General features: G+C 46.7%; 1 protein-coding gene across 14 annotated transcripts in view; it reads right to left on the bottom strand.

Moving 5' to 3' along the window:
* Ptprm (protein tyrosine phosphatase receptor type M) overlaps window positions 1-17608 on the bottom strand; it is a 675227-nt gene that overhangs the window by 372834 nt on the left and 284785 nt on the right. For all 14 annotated transcript variants that reach the window (XM_087189931.1, XM_087189938.1, XM_087189934.1 and 11 more), the window contains 2 exons: window positions 17430-17548; window positions 1160-1334 (listed from right to left, as the gene is read on the bottom strand). In XM_087189931.1, coding sequence (XP_087046057.1) covers window positions 1160-1334; window positions 17430-17548 — 294 coding nt within the window. The remainder of the gene's footprint in view (window positions 1-1159; window positions 1335-17429; window positions 17549-17608) is intronic.

Raw genomic sequence — 17608 nt, 5'->3', positions numbered from 1 at the left:
CAGCCATGGCAAGCCCCTGGCCCTGCCCACCGGGCTAGTCCTGGGATTAGCAATCGGTATTTTTGGGGAGGCTAAGGCAAGGGGATAATAAATTGAGTCCAGCCCGGGCAAATTAACATCTTAGTAAGATCCTGTCTCAAAAAAAAAAAAAAATTTTTAAATTTATAACGGGCTGGGGATGCAGTTTAGTGCAAATGCCCGAAGTTCAATCCCCAATACTGGGGGGAGGACTTCCCTGCCAAGAGGAATTTGCTAGTATAAGTAGCCCACCCAAAGAAGATCAATTTTATGATCCACATTTAACAAATGCAAAAGAAAAGTTTAAAAATAAAGCACAGGCCTGGCTGGGCATGTGGCTGAGCGGTAGAACTCAGCTTGTATGAGGCCCTGGGTTCCACCCTCACCCCCAAATCAGATAAAATAAGGCATCATTCTACTCTCCTAGGAAAAACAGCAATGGCCCACCACAGTTGTCTAAAAATGCCTCACAGCACATCTAAAATGCTCAAATTATTCTGTCTGGGACCAAACATTGCCTTAGCAGCTTAATACTATAAACTCCATAGCCCACAAGAAAGCATTAAACCAGCTAAAGGAAATTATTTCTTTTCTTTTTTTTCCCTCATCCCCTACCTTCCTGAATATAATGACTCAATTTTTCAGTCATGCAAAATATAGTAACAGAACCTAACTGGGACATTATGAATGCTAACACAGTGACATCAATATGGCTCCTGTGATATGACAACATTTTATACTGATACGGCTTCCTTTTATTAACCACCCTGATATCCTAAACACCTTGGCTGGTGAATATTTGCATTTTAAGTGATTTTCTATCAGCAAAAAAAATTTTCCTTAAAAAAATTTATAGGTTGTAATCTGTATACAGAAAGCTAGCAGAAGACCTTGCCAAGAGCACATTCATTGCTTTGCATGTGACTAAAGCAACATTAATAACTGATATTTTTCAAAGAAAATATTGCTTGCTCACATGCACAATTTGTACTTAAAATGCAATCCATCAATATAGCCTGTCATAAAACTCCTGTTCAGAGAGAGGCAAGGATAAGTTTCAGCCTTAAACAAATAAGGCACTAACGACCATCTAACATATCTCTTTCAATAGCCAATTTTGCAGTAGAAAGATGTTAAATACCTTTAACTACCAATTCTGCATAGTTCGATATCCCAACGCCTCCTTCAGTGCGGATCATGCAGCGGTACTTCCCGGCGTCACGTTTGGTTGTGTTCACAACACTAAAGGAAGCTATGAACCTTCGGGAACTGGTCGCCTTCGTTTCCTTCAGCGGAGCATCGGGGACATCAATGCCCTGTAGCGTAGGGGTACCAAAAGGAGCAATGTCAGAAATCGCCAGACACCTGAGGGCACACTGTCAGGGTCCTCTCAGGCACATCCCTTTCCTTGTTTGTCACCAAGGGCAACTATATGAGAACAGTTGGCTGGAAAAACTACAATGCTGGTGTGATCCACTCTTCAAACATCCCAGGATGCAAATTAAAATGAAGTGTGCAGAAATGTCGAGATACTGTGTTAAATTAGTGCAAGTGGGGAGGGGGGACAGAAAAACAGCACAGGAAAAAAATGGTATTTTGTTCTCTCTTGATATCTCATCTTTTCATTACACTTCATCTTATTTTTTATGCTTGCCTAGGAAACAAAAGGAATTCACCTGGTATCCTATTACTCATTTTGTATGTGAACAAGTAATTTACCAAGAATAACAGTAAAATGTACATTAGCTATACCCCTAGTGACCATGGCTGGAGGACTAGTCCAGCTTTATGGTGTTCTTCTCAGATTAAAAACAAACAAACAAAAAAAACAAAAACCAGAGGTAGACATCTCATAGGTATTGCCTGACACAGACTGTAACGAGAGAGGGTCACCTCCAGGAGGGCCTGTATTCCCGGCCCCCATGAAGCAGGCTCATCCCTGGGCAGGTTTGTCCTTTTTCATCCCTGGACACAAAGTCTTTCAGTTATGCACACTTGGAAGTCCACTCTATGCTTCCAAGAGCCCCAAAAGAAAGCTGGGGATTTCCATTTTACACCCCCCCCCCATTACAGGGGAAGAAGCTACCTTGAACATGTTACTTGTAATTATTAGTAGAAATCGATAGATAAGGATCTGAAGGCTGATGAATGATGTAGAACATTTTGCCTACTGTTTACCCACAATGCTTCTGGGGTGCCAAACATGGGCTACCACTGCCAAGACACTAGGTGAACAGATGGGAAGGAAGCAGTTGCTGGTGCATGGGGCTTGCACTGATTGGGTGGCACAGATATGGAATGAATCCCTCACCTCCGATGATGGCAAAGGTCACAGGCCCAGCAGGCATCACAATGTGGACCAGCCAGCTGTGCTTGGACACGGAGGCCATGGGAAGCAGTGACACATGGGCTGAAGGCTGAGGGCGTGGTATGTGGACCAGGGAGAGGAGCAGCACACAGGAGGGTGTTCTAGTCACAGGAACCATTCCAGGAAGCCCAAGTGATCACAAAGAGCTGGCTAAGGTCAGGGCAGTGAGCAGAGCCGGGAAGGGGTGAGCCTGAGCGCTGAGGGGCTCTTGGGCTGTATGAACATGCTTCTATCTAGCTGTAAAATGCAAAGCTGCAGAAGAGTGCAGCTCAGCCGGCTCATCCGGAGTCTGCTATTATGCAGAGTCCTGAAAGCTTCCACTGCTGAGACCTTCCCTGGCAGCCTGGCCTCGTGGACACGGTTTGGGGTGAACCTGACCAGGCTGCCAGATCTACCCTATCCCTCAGAGGGACTTCCCTTCCCTGGGTCCACTACAACTCACTGGCAGCACTGCTGTGAGAAATGCAAGACAGAGCAGATGGAGCAGGAAAACAGCTCCATGACCGGCCCCTCTGACCCCTCCTGAGTCTGCGCCTATGAGCAGCGGAGCAGCAGAAAGGAGGGCAGGCTGCTGGGCTCCCAGCTCTGGTCCTGGTAAATGTGAGGCCCTGGCCTCTGGCTGGATATGCAGAGGCAGGGGCTTGCTCACAGGGGCACAGGACTGCACAGACCCCTCCACGCACAAACACACAGGCTGCAAGGGAAAGCACACGGCCCCCACACGTGCAGTGTGGCCGTGGGCCTCACAGGGCAGAAGAACAGGGTCCCCAGAGCCCCCAGGAGGGGCGCACTGAGCTCCTGCAGGGCAGTGCGAAGGAGGCGGCAGGGCTACACCAGTAGAGCTCCTGCCACATGCAAGGAAATGTCAGGAGCAGGGAGAAGAGTTCCTCCAAGGCTAGCCGTAGCTGATCTGTACAAACGGCTTTGTTTTATAACTTGAAAAATGCCATAATTTTTAGTCCCACACACATCTTTATATGGCTGTATTTTACCAATTGCCCTAAATTTGACCTGAAAAACAGCACCAAAGGATTTTAAAAAAGCATTATAGCCAGGGATTTAGCTCAGTGGTTCTGGCGCCTGCCTCACAAGCACAATGTCCTGAGTTCAATCCCTGGTACCAAAAAAAGCATTACTAATACAAGTGTTCTCTGACTTCCACACAGCAATTTTGCCCCAATAATCCAGTTCTACCACTAGGAACAACCTTAGACTTACTATGCTATAAAACTAAGAAAAAAAATGTAAGTCCTAGAGAAAGGTGGATTTACATCAATAAGTGTTTCATTTATTGTAACAACAAAAAGGCCAAAGGGCTGTTTATTTACCACTTGTGGCATAACACCTCGAAGGATGTACTGTTATAGTAACCCTGTAATATCTTTCCTAACAGAAGCTTATCTCCAAAGGATGTTCATTCAGGAGACTTTTAGTGCATGTATCCACTGACCCCTACAACTATTCGAGGCTGTGGTCGACCCTCCGGGGTCCGGAAGCCTCCCATTCATGAAAGGGATCCGGGGCTCTCATGGGACAGCGTTGCTTTACTGTAGGATCTGCGCAGAACACCACGCCACAGGCTATGCCACCCAGCAGGTCGCTGTGCATGAAATCATTCACCCCGGCGTGGGTCCAAGCATTCACTCAACCAAAACTTGGCGATCATCTTTCCTAGCTGCACACTGTCACATTAGGGAGCAGAGTGAAAAGCAGCAGCTTTACCTAACGGGACTTAAAGGCCACTTAGAGGAAGAGACAAGCAATCGCCGTGCAGAGCGATGCCCGCGTCCCGCAGAGCACGGAGGGAGGGAGAGGGCCTGGCCGGGGTGGTGTCGGGCCTGACCCAGGTGTGAGGAGGCACGGATCCCCCTGGTCAGGGAAGGAGGTCAGCAGAGGCAGGGGCCGAGGGGATTGGAGGGGAAGTGTGCCCGGGTGGCTGCTGAAGAGGCTGGAAAGAGAAGCACAATGCAGACCATGCACAGAGTGAGACACTCTGAGGGCGGCCACTTCTGTGGACACTAGGAGGAGACGGACGTTAGGCAGAGGGCCCAGGAGCACCTCCGTGGGTACAGGAAGGGGCCAGGAAGAGTCCAGTGGATGCCAAAGGAAGTTGGTGATCATTGCTGCCAGAAACCTAGTAACAGATGACGAAGAGGGGAGGACAGAGAGGACAGGAAGCACTGTGAAGATGTTCAGGAAACAAAGTCGATACATGCACAGTAAGTCTCAGTAAGCCTGTCTCCTGAGCAGACGGCAAGGTCCTCGAGGTCAGGGCACACATCATATCCATCTTGGGCACCCAGGTGCACAATGCAGGACCTGAGGACATGAACTGTCTCTGAGAACCACAGCCTTACAGGCAAAATGTTCCACAGGTAAAAGAGAAGCAGGGTTCTCTTACGGAGCAGACTGATACCCCGAGCCCTAGAACCAGTCCCCCAATCCCTAGGAACAAGGCAGACCAAGAGGAAAAAAGGAATATTTCGTTTCATTTTACTTTACATAGATGAAACCTTTCCATCCTTACTTCGTTTAAAAGTTAAACTTAGTGGGCCGGGGATGTAGCTCAGTGGTTCCACTGCCTGCCTTGCAAGCACAAGGTCCCGAGTTCAATCCCTGGTACCCACCACTCCCAAAAATTAAACTTAGGAAGGAAATATGGAACAAAGCAGCAGCTGGGGGGAAATGCTCCGAAGATGGAGTCAGAGGAGGAGCCAAGAAAGTGAGCAGCAAGCAGATTCCACATGGAGCTTCCACAGGGAGCCCGCCACACCAGACCACAGCTGCCTGAGTGTCCCGAAGGTAAGATCATGAGGCTGCTGAGGGTGAGCTCATCTGTTACAATAATGCAGTGGCACTGGCTGAGAAGAGATACCCAGCCTGCTGGCAGTGCACGGCATCAGTGAGAGCAGCACCGCATTTCTTGAGCTTAGGTTTGGTCTTTGTCCTGACAAGAGTTCTAGCCACAGGTGCCAGCATCACTAAAACAAAACAACAGAGTTGGTGGACTCACACTTCTTCCAAAGGAGCTAGAAAGCAACGGTAATCAAAAGGAGGCAGTGGTGAGGGCGAAGGGGCAGACACGGGCCAAGGGAACGGGATGGAGAGCTCAGAAATAACCCCTCACCTGTGTGTCCACTGATTTTTAACAAGATTCTGAAACCATTCAGTGAGAAAGGTCAGATTTCAACAGATAGAGCTGGGGAAACTGGATACCTGCACACAAAGGAAGAAAGATGGATCCCTACCTTACATCACATACAAATATAGACTTAAATACCTAATTCAAGAGCTAACTTTAGAAGTCTTAGATGAAATTTACAGAGGGGAAATGCTCTACCACCTGGGATTGGGAATTGACTTTTTAAGTATGACGCCAACATCAGGGGTTACACAAGAAAAAAACTTATAAACTTGACTCCATCAAAATTCAAAAATTTGTCCATCAAAAGTCATGAACAAGACTGCAAAAAGATAACCCACAGAATGGGAGAAAATATTTGAAGTCATTTATTTAATAATGGATTAAGATTCAGAATAATTTCAAAAGTCTTATACTTCAACAGTAACTACAAAATTCAATTAAAACTGGGCAAAGGACTTAAAGAGACACTTCTTTTAAAAAAGATATACAAGTGGCCAGCCAGCCCATAGTATGATGTCCATCACCCTTAGTCACCCTGTAAGTGCAAATCAAAGTCACAACGAGGTGGCACATCACACCCAGAGAGGCAGCTATTACTGAAAGCCAAAACCAGCAAGTAAGCATGAGGGTGGAGAGGAGTTTGAATCCTTGTATATTCCTGATGGGAAATGAGTCATTTGGCAACTGCTCTAAGAGTTAAAAATGGAATTTCTACAGGTTGGTGTTAATGGAGGCAGCTGGGCCTAGCGGGAAGTCTTCCGGTCATCAGGGCTCAGAAAAAAAGCAGCTGCCTCCAGCATCCGCTGCGCTGCCTCCTCCTCTCTTCTCTCTTCTCCTCTACCTGCCCCCTTTTTGCTCCTGGACAGGAGGTGGATTCAGCTGCACAAAAGGAAGGGATTCTGACATATGCTACAACCCAGGTGAACCTTAGGCTAAGAGACACAAAAAAGACAATGCTATATAATTTCCCTCACGTGAGGAATCCAGAGCTGACAAATCTGTGGAGACAGAATGGTGGCTACCAGCGCAAAGGATCAGAGCAGGGTGGGAATTACTTTTTAACGGCTTTTGCTTCAGTGATGGAAAAGTTTGAATCAGGTAAGTGGCAATGCTGAGCACGCACTTGTGCCACTGAATCGTACACTTAACCACCTACCAGTCCGTTATTTAAATACAGGGTGACCAAAAATTGCATATTTTTAATTTTATAAGATAATATAACAGGTAACATAAAAACGACAATTTTATCAAATGTATTCAATACAATAATCTACTGGTTGAAATAACACCTGCCCAAGCAAAGCTCCTAAACAAACACGCCAACCGGGTAAACTGTTCCATGGCTAACAATGATCGAAAGTGTAAATGTCATGTTGCGCATATCTTCCTAAAACTGAAGGAAAGACATCACTACTAACTCTACAACAGCACACGTCCTAGCTTTGGCACCTCACACCAGGGCTTCCCGGCAATGCACCGGTATGTGGGTTCAGTGTCTGCAGCAAAGCCGGGTGCAGTGGTGACGACCACGGAGCAGGTTCTTGGAAGGCCGCGTGAGCCCAGGAGTTCTAGGCCAGCCTGGCAACAGAGCAGGGCTTTGTCTGCAAAGGAAAAACGTTTGGAATGAGTAATTAAAATATGCTGATTTGAAAAGGCAGGAAGGAAAGCAAACTAAGAGACACAGGTAGAGCCGTCTGTCCAGAGGGAACCGAAGAGAAAAGCAACAGAAGGCTTGACCGAGCTGAGTGTGGAGCACGAGTCCGAGCCCCAACAACACATGTGAGATGCTACCTCCACAATGCAGACCTGCACAAAGTGTGTCCATCCATCCCCCGAGGACGATGCAAAGAGGAACTACATGTCCAGGCTTTTGATTCAATACAAAGGGTAAAAAATATATGTTTTTGAAACTATATCATTGCATCACTTAGAGCTAAGTATCCCTCATTATTTAGCATACTATATTTTTTTCTATGTTATACATTATTTTAATTTAAATAACACTTGAAGTCATCTAAAACACAGAAAGTTGTGTCTTTAATTGTTCTATGGTGCCTCTGGAATTCTCATAATACTAGATAGATACTACTAGATCACTGACAACAATTTCATGTAGATAATAAGAACTGTTTTTAATAAGAGAACAAGTATTCAGAGGTATATTTCTATTTATTTTGTGAGATATCCCAAGGCTTTTACAGAATGAAACTCTACTTACTAGATATCATTTTTAAATAAATCTCAGTTTCACTATGTTCAAAAATGATGAATTTGTTATCATACTGTGAATCTCAGGCTATGCTACTAACCTATTCTGAGGGCAGGACTACAGGGCAGCCTTGGAAATCCACACTCTCAGTAGTGGATATTTCTCAAAATGGAATATACAAGCCAAACCAAGCGATATTAAGTGTGCTGGAGATAATGAAGAGAAGAGCTTGCAGCACTACTAAAATGTAAACGCAGAATTAGGAACACATGACAACATTTAAGTATCTGCAAGATTAATCACTCAGGCGATGCATACATTTTAAAAGCAGAAAATCCATTTTGGAACCATGTCTGCAGCATTGAGGCTTCAGAAGGGGAAAAGAGCAGAAAACCAGCCAGCAAAGAGACAGACAGGAGGACTGAAAAATGGGAGGAACTGAGAAGAGAAAGTGAGACGTCCCTGGAGAGAAGCGGGGACAGTGACCTTGTTAAGACAGAAAATGGAAACGGGTGGGAAGAGCGGCACGCAGGGCTGGACAGGGAGAGGTTGAGCTCCCTGGGTTCACAGGTGGGTGTGGGCGGGGCGGATCCTTTTCAGAGCCACTCCCATCTGCAGCTGTCCTGGCGGAAGGGATCTGGGGAGGCAGCCCCCTTCTTTCTCCCGGTGCTGGGGGCCAGCCCGGCACCCAGTGTCCTGTCCGGTCGCCCCACTTCCTGCTCGGCAGCACCAGCAGGCTCCACAGAGGAGCACAGCCGGGACACCGCCGTTCCTAGGCCGGCACACAGAGGCCTCAGGGGGGTCAGCGTGGTCAGTGTCCGGGGCTGCAGGTACAGGCGGGGGCCCGTGGGACGGGCTGGGATGCCCAGCCCTGGGACCCCCGGACAGGCTGCCGGACTGGTCTCAAGCCTTGGTAAAGGCTGAGGCTCAGAGCTGGGCTGTTTTTAGTTTAACAGGTGTGTGCGCTCTTCATGGGTGGCACTCTCGGGAAGGCTGGGCGCAGCCCCCGTGTGAGCACCAGAGAACGTGCTGACCGCGCATCAGCACCCTCAACAAGAGCCCTGGGCAGAAGAGCAGCCGCCTAAACAGCCTCGTGTCCGCCAGGTGGGGCTGGGGGAGCACGGGGTTCCAGAAAGGGCAGGCTTGGTAAAGAGTCAGACGGAGGCCTGCGCACCCCAACAGCGCGCTGCACAGGCCCACAGCCTCTGTCCCTGACTGAAGTTTCTCCCCTCCTTCCCCACAAGCGCTCCTTCCCGCCCTGGGTGCAAAGCTCACCTGGGCCCTCAGCGAGGCCTCATCTGACCCAGACCGGAGGCTGAAATGCACCCCTCCAAGGCCGCTGCTCCCTGAAGGCAGCGACCCAACTCTGACGGTCTGCACTGGTTCCTCACTCCACAGCTGCTCTTTATTCCTACTTCCGGGACTCGGGGCCACGTGGGCAGGGAGCTTGGCCAGGTGTCTTAGGGCTGCAGCTTGGCACAGAAGCCCACCCTGGCCCATCCTCCTGGTCTTAGCCACGTTAAAACACATCACATTATCGTGATTCACGCATACCCATGCTTGCAGCAGCACAACTCCCACTAGCTACATAGTGGAAGGCCCTAGATGTCCATCAAAAGATAAAAAGGTAAAGAAGATGTGGTGTTTCCACCCAGTGGAGTACTACTTTGGCACGAAGAAGGACACGCTTGAGTCATCTGTAGGAAATGTACGCACCTTGAGAGAAAGGGAGACAGAATTGTGTGCAAATGGAAGGGGGTAAGAGAGAGAGGGAGGGGGAAAGGGGAAGCAAAAAGAAGGTGTGTGATGTGCAGGGACCACTCCCTGCGCTGCACACGGGGACCAATGAGAATAAAAATTCACAGCACACTGAGGGAATCTGAGGGCAGGGCCATGAGGCTGGCGGTGTGAAGCCTCTGGTCTCTGGTGCCCCTCGTCAGAGTGGAATTAACTGGTGCCCAGCCGAGTCCCCTGACGTGGGGAGCTGCAGCTGCGGGCTGACCCGTGAGCCCCGTCCAGAGGGGCTGTGTGCTCAGCCCCGGGCGGGCAGGCACCTCTCAGTCCCTAGGAGGCTGTCTGACGCTAGAGGATGTCCAGAGAGCAGGAAGGCACCACTGTCAGCGGCCTCCCCTGTTTCCCAGGTGCCAGCACAGCAGCCCTTGCAAGCATTGCCTGCCACCTCCTCCCGGGGGAGCAGGACACTGGGCAGGGAGCGAGCGGGCATCCAGGTGGCTCTTTGCCACATAAAGCCTCCCTGTGCAAGGCAGCCGGGACCTGCCAGGCATGAAAGCCTGAGGACTGCACATCCAGATGCCCTGAAATCGCGCTTTGATAGTGAAAGAACCATAGAGATGGTGCCTGAGAGCAAATGCTCTCACTGGGTGAAATGCAGGCTCTTGGGAAGGCCAGGGTGTCTTTAAACACATGCATCTTTTCAATGTGAGCAGGCTAGCAGAGTACTGATGGCTATTTAAAATAGACATGCAGCCTTCTTTATGTGGAGGGCTTCTAAATGAGCAGCCATGCAGCAGTCTAAAGACACGTATTAAGTCTTTCAAGAATAGTTCTGCCATAATCAGAGCAATGATGGAAAGAAACCAAGGTCTGGGAAGTTGGCAACACTCACAGTCAGTGAATCCATCTCAGGCTCTGAGGGCACAGGATTGCAGTCTGGCCAGCCCCTTCCTCAGCCACATAGGAGGGGACTCACCTGTGCCACTTCCTTTGGCTGTACAGCTGGTCTGTGCTTTGCCACTTGCAGACACGCCCGTATGTGTGACGCTGGCTGACATTCTTAGCCCCAGCTGCTAGCAGCATGGCAGGGCCAGGAGTAATTCTGGCTGAAAATCTTATGAATCTGAACCCAATGTTAACTGAGCACCTCCACCACTCTTTTGCTGTGGCCCATCTTTTTTATTTTAATAATTAAGATAGTCCTGACCTTTGATTTTGAAACCATAACCAAGCTAACCCAAATATTACCAGTTTGGAAGACCACATCCCAAAGCTGACTTCTGTCCTTCTGTACTATCTGTATCTACATCTATATTAATGAGTATACCTTAATTGGCTAATGACCATGCAGATAGCCAAGGAAATACACAGACACCCAGAGCAGTGCTATACTCTCTGAACCCTATACAGTTTTCATGTTCAAGTGGAATTTTATTATGAAACTTAGAACTGCTTTCGGTCAGTCATAGCTCAACTCGTACCAATATTAATAACATCTGATAATATTAATAATCTGTGTGAATTTTATTTGGAAGTTCATCCAAGTTAATATAGGATATACATAATATAGTAATTCGAACCCAGTGCAACTAGTTCTCTGGTCATAAAATCAAATATCCAGTGGTTAACTGGATTGAATCTCCATGACACACTGCGGTGCCTGACACTGACCAGAACTTTCTATCGGGTTAAAAGTTGGGGTTTGCAAGGTGAGGACTCCGCCAACACTTCACCACTGCAGTTCTGACTCTGTGTCCATAGCAGCTAAAGACGAGGCTAGTCATGAACACGGTTAGCTAAGAGCCCCGCTCCTGGCCAGTCACTGCCTTGAAATACAAGCTCCTCTTGAAAAGAGGAATGGAGGAAGGTAAAGACGGAAGACAAATCCCTCAGCTCTGAAGGTGACCCACAAAGGCCAGGTGGCGGGCGCCTTTATCTGCATGTCTGAGTGCAGCCCCACCCAGCCCTGCTCAGGCCAAGAAGGCCTGAGAAGGTCAACGGTGCTCGAGCCCTCTGAGCCAACCATACGTGTTAATGGCCATTTCCCACTGAAAAGAAGCAGGATTCCCTCCGGAGATGGCCACGCCTGGGCTTTAGGAGGGCAGTGTTGGAAAATACAAGCCTAGAACGTGCTGTCATACCGAGGAAAGCAAGGAAGCCAGCAAAAATGGCTCAGCACACAGTCACCCCGCGCATGGGGGAGGGTCGTCCAGCAGTAAAGACAGTCAGTGCAATGGGTTCAACGCATCAAATGTGTTTAAGTTTGTTTTTGAAAAGGCCTCTTATCACTGTCTTAAAAAAACAGCTTTACTGAAGTATAACTGATATGCCAAAAGATTCACATCTTTAATATAGGTAACTGAATTTGGGCATAGGCAGACACCCGTAAAACCATCTTCACCAGCAAACCAATTTTTATTTTAAACTGACATAGTCTTTGTACATATTTATGGGAAGCAGCGTGATACTTAGCAGATGTCATTTCTATGTGTTGGGAACCTCTGGCCAGTGAGGTTGGTTGGGGGTGCCAACATCCAGTTAGAGAGGAGGTTACCTCTCTTGCTCTATACCACAGCAGGACAGCTATGGGCTACAACGATTTATCCTGTGTCTCAAGGAAACTGGAATGGCTCTTGTCTTTCAGAGTAGGAGACTCACGCAAAATTCTGCCCACTGTCCGTTTCACACAGCTGAAAAGATTATAATGGTCTTGACTCAAAAATGAAAATAAATCAAAAGAAGAGTAACGTTTTGTAACAATGAGACTGCTGTTAAATTCAGACTTCCATGGCTGTAAGTACAGTTGTATTGAGCGCGGTCACAGTTGTTCACCTGCATACTGGCTTTTGCTGTCTGGTTCTACGTAGAAAGAGCTACGCACATTGGGACCACACAGTCTGCAAGATTTACTACCTGACGCTTTCAGAAAAAAAATGACCAAGCTTTGTTTTAGAGAAGCATTTACAGCTAAATGACAGGATGACACAGATTGCTCCAAAATCAGCAGAGGCAGAGCAGGTGAGACATACAGGAGGCACAGACATCTTGAGAGCTGCTGAAGTTGTAGACGGAGCTTATGAAGTTTATTATACTATTCTGTCTTTAAGTTTACCATTTCCTTAGCAGAGATAAAAAGAAAGCATTCAAGGGAACAATTAGAAAATGTGGCTGACACCCCCGCCCAGGTTACTGGCAGGCTGTGGCAGAGACCTAAGTCCTGATCTGTGAAGCTACAGGGCCCTGACTGAGATAACATGGCAGTTGAGGAAGGTGTGACACCAACCAAATTCCTTTCCTTAAATTATGGCCTCTCCCAGTGACCTGATGGTTACTGGTTACTTACAACTCAGTCCTGGTCGCCCTTTGTTCTTTCTGCAGGAATGCATTGCCCCCTTTTTACAAGACTTGCTTGTGATAACTGCTATTTGCCAGCTGTCTCACATACACCCTCCCCTATTTCTTCCCACGCTTATAATCAGTCGATACTGGAGGTCTTGGGTGCCTGGTGTCTCTGCTGCCCAGATCAGCTCAGATGATCCCAGACCCCTGCTTTCTGTTTAAGTCTCATAGTTTTTGTGTCTTTCTTTCACCTTGCATCATACTGCCTTGTAGGAGATCAAGACTCTTGGCCTGGACCTCAATAAGAAAACAGTCCCTCATTTCTCTACACCTGAATGACTATTTTCACCAGGATTCTTTTCCAGGAAAAGAGTTCTGTGGCTGGCTTATCAACAGCCCAGTGCTATATAACTGAAAGACCCACTTTATCTATGTGTCATTCAGTTGCTACAAAAGAACTAGCCCATTTAAAGGCACCTGCACAAGAGGAACACAAATGAAATTTGGCCAAGGGTGACCAGATCCAAGTGGTAACAGGCCCATGCTACAGCAACATCTGTTAACCCATAATCAAACACCTGCACACACAAAGTGTGCAATACAAAAACACAAATTTCTTAATGAAAGGTAATAACAGCCTTCTAAATTCTAAGAATAAACAGAAAGTCTATTAATTTGTCATTTGCCCTTTGTGCTTAATGGACAGCAGTTGTCATAACAGAAACAAATGACAATTACACTTGGACAGCAGCCAACTCCCTTTCCTTTGAATAAAGGGAGTGGAAGGCTGCGATGTGCAAGGACAGGAGGAGGAGAGAATCCTCATCTGCTCTAGGCTTTCACAGTTCATCCTGTTAGAACGGCCTGGCTGCTGCTACTGCTGCTACATGCCCAGCAGCAATGTCCACCCTCGTCCCACACTGTGTCACACCTGGGCAACAAGCAACCTGGTGTCACTATGCCACTCCTCGAGTCCTCAGGGCAGCTGCAAAATTAAAATCCATCAAGCACTACCCATTTTCTTTCCACTTCAAGGAAGAACCTAACAAAATGTCCCCCTGTCAAGACCTGTGTTGGCCTGTGTTTGAGGACCTGTACATGAGGACATAGCTCACTGTGTCAAGTTTCACATCCATGGATTCAACCAACCATATGTCAAAAATTTCTGAAAACAATTGTGTCTGTATTGAACATTTACAGACTTTTCATGTCGCTGTTTCCTGAATAATACAGTATAGAAATTATCACATAGGGTTACATTGCATTCAGTTTTATAAGTAAGCCAGAGACGATGTAAGTACACAGGAAGTTATGCACAGGTTACAAAAGAAGACCACACCTTTTTAGGTAAAAGACATAGGCACCCCTGGATTTGCGTATCTGCAGGGGTCCCAAACCAAGCCCTCAGGGATACGTAGGCACATGATTCCAGATTACCAGTCTGAAACTCACTTAGGACCCTCAGAGCCACCTAAACCAGACACAGAAATCATCTAGCTAAAATGCCTTCTATTTGTTAACTCCACTTCCAAAAGGAAGAGACAGAAGAGGAGAAAAAAAATTGAGACCTTAAGAATGTCCAAATTTCCCGGGTCCCCTGCGTCAAGGCCCATAACAGTGAAGGGAAACAGAGGCACAAAGAGTCTTGGCAGCAGCAGCCCTTCCCCTGGGAATTCCAGAGTCAGGGCCACCTGTGCCTCAGGTAAGAGGAGATCCCTGGGAGCAGCCTTCTGATGGAGGAAAGAAGAGACATAGAGGAAAGCAGTTCCTGGATTACAGTTCCTTGGGCCAAAGGAAACGGCTGACCCTTAGAAGGGGCTGATGCCTTTCTCCTGAGCCCCAAGCTACCCGGGGGACATCTCTTCCCCAGCTGCCTTCACTTCTGCCACATCCCACACAAAGACCAGCTGCCTGCACTAGATAATATCACAAAGTAAACTATTAATTTCTTCCAGAATCCCCCTGGACACACCATACAGTCTCACCAATATAAAATAAATCTTTACTTCTAAATCAAGGTAATCCAAAATCCTAATAAGTTAAAACACGATATAAGTTTGAAAGCATCCCCTGGTTTCAGTGTGTGTGTTCAATATTATATTATACAGATACAGCTGTAGGTAGGTAAGTAAAACAATAATGGATGTGATTTTAACCACTCAAAATTTTAGACACCAAATGGTTGCTATAGCAACTTAAGACCATCTGCTTTGTGTTTTTGATATTTTTTCTATGATAGTAAATGTTGTTAAATTTATGCTTTACTATATATAGTTTAAAATACCCAAGTTAAGTTTGTCAACGGAATCATAATTTTACTTCTTTTCAAATCATTCTGTGGGTTGTATACCTACTAACAAAACTGCTCTGATCCACAGCTGAGATTCTTTTCAGCATAGCCTATAAATGAGGTGACAGGCCACAGAGAAAGGCTGACCACACACAAGCATTTCTAGCACAAAAGGGCAACACCAGACACACACTTTAAATTTTAAATTGTGATGAAACTGATCATCTGTCATTTCAGAGTAGTGATTTTCAACCTGGGTTCACAGTGGTTGAATCACCTGGGGAACCCTTCATAAGAAACCGGGTTCACCCCAAACCAATTCCATCAGAACCTAGGAACAAGCCAGAAGCACTTGAAAACACCCCAGGCAATTCTACAGTGGAGGTACTGCTGAGAACTGCACATGTAACCCTGTATTTTTTCAAAGTGCAAACCAGCTTTCTCCTATAACATCACAGATTCCCAAAATAAATTCTCCCACTGTAATAGGAAATAATTAAAGATTCCAGACTTCAAATGCTCAAGTTTACTAAGCAGGAGTATTCCAAGTCCAGGACATGTGAAAAAACAAAAAGAGCAAAGTGTGACCTAAATATGCTGATAAATTCTTGGAAAATCTTAGGACTTTAGAGGTGGCAGCTTACACTTTCCACTGTGTTCTCTCCAGTCACAGTCAACAAATACGGAGAGTAAAAGCCTATTTTTTTCATGAAAAGTTAAGAATTAAAGCAAAGATGGAAAGAGCAGTTTTATTTTGTAAGATGCTTAATGTTTCGAGGAACATGTTAATAAAGGGTGTTTTTCCTGATTACAGAGCCAATCTGGATAATGTCTCATACATGCAACCGCTTACAGAGAAAATAAATCTGAATTCCTAGCATCAAGAGTTTTAAAATAACTGAGAAGTGAGATACAAAGAAAAAAATAGTTGAACACTGACAACAGTTTTTACCAGCTGCAAAAAGCTTTTAAAGTACTGGTTACAAAACTTTTAGAAACAAGGGAAAAAGTAAGAATGAATTAGGGACACACAGTCTTGGCCTCTTGCACACACTGCTCCTTCATGGCTAGGGAAGGCAAGGGGGACAGGATGTGAAAAGACAGTGACTTCAGCCCCAGGGCCCATCCTGTGCAGACTCAGGGTATTTCGGAAACCTCCCCTCAGATGACTCATCCTGGGGAGAACATTCTGATGCTTCCCATTGCTCCAGAAAGGAAGCAAGAAAGATGACCATCTACTTAAGTTCTGCCGATTAAGAGGGACAAAGGACTTAAAAATGGTAGTGTCACACAAGACAATACAGCACGATCATTATGTCCCCGCAGAAGGGAGAAGATGGGTGGACACAGACAACGCCAGCAAAGGCAGTGGGAGCTGGCTCAGAAGGAAGAGCAGGTGCAGAGGGGGGAAACAAAGAGCAGCTCAGGGGCAAACCGGAAATTCAAGAAAGAAATAAAAATAAAAGGGCTGGGGGTTGCTCAGTGTTAGAGAGCGCATCTAGCACACTCAAGGCCCTGGTTCAAGCCCCAACACCACAAAAAAGTAACCCCACACAAAACAAGGAAAGAAAGGGAAACAGATCAACTCCAGGCAAGACGAGGAGTGAGCAGCCTGCAGGTTAATACTTGGAAGAAGCAGGAATGGAATTGGAAGGAGGCACTGGCGCAGACCCAGTAAAATCTAGAGCCTCAAGAGGGGCTGGGGCTGGAGGGTCCAGGTCATTTAAATACTCATTCACCGGAATTCCTGAGAGCAGGCTGAGGCGCAGGAGACCACTTGTCACCCAAAATATGGAGGGTGGCATTTGAAAGACTGTGAGCAAGTCTCTCTCTGTCTGTATACTATATATATCCATTACAGATGTCTATATACTTCATGTCTATTATGTATGTCTCTATATATGTCGTCTATGAACTTTAAATGTTTGAAAGTAAAAGATGTGACATTCTGCAATTAGGACAATGACTTGGAAATTCAAATCACAAAAAGATCTAAGAACTGTGTGAGACTGGGAGTGTGTGTGACTCTCTGGATTTTCTCAGGAGGAAGAGTGGCAGAAGAGTAAGGAAAGTGCTCTATTTCGTGTTTGATATACTGCTCTGAACTAACTTGATCAAAGGTCTCCCAAACGAGATCACTAAGCAAAAGCAAGGGGATAGAAACTCACAAAGAGCATGAAGAACAGCAGCAGCTTACAGGGAACACCCAGGATCCGGCCGGGTACTGCAAAAGGAGAGAAGTCCCACGCGCGACCTGATCCAGACCCCAGGCCCGGTCCCCCTCCAGCTCACAGGTGTCGCTGGACACCTGCCAGCAGCTCCATACCTGTAGCCACAGTCTGTCCTCCTTGGATGAGGTCCTGCCAATCGCGCTGCACTGGAAGGTGGCCGACTGGCCAGCGTTTACCTCAACGTTCTGGATCCGCAGGAAGTGAGGAGTCCGGGCTACAGGAAGACAAATACATGAAGACATTGTTAAGTGGGGATACATAACAAACACACATC

Source organism: Heterocephalus glaber, unplaced genomic scaffold (assembly GCF_053883595.1).
Source record: "Heterocephalus glaber isolate CG9 unplaced genomic scaffold, H.glaber_assembly_v1.0 deba00000331, whole genome shotgun sequence".
Classification (NCBI taxonomy): domain Eukaryota; kingdom Metazoa; phylum Chordata; class Mammalia; order Rodentia; family Bathyergidae; genus Heterocephalus; species Heterocephalus glaber.
This window is presented reverse-complemented; position numbering and strand designations above follow the sequence as displayed.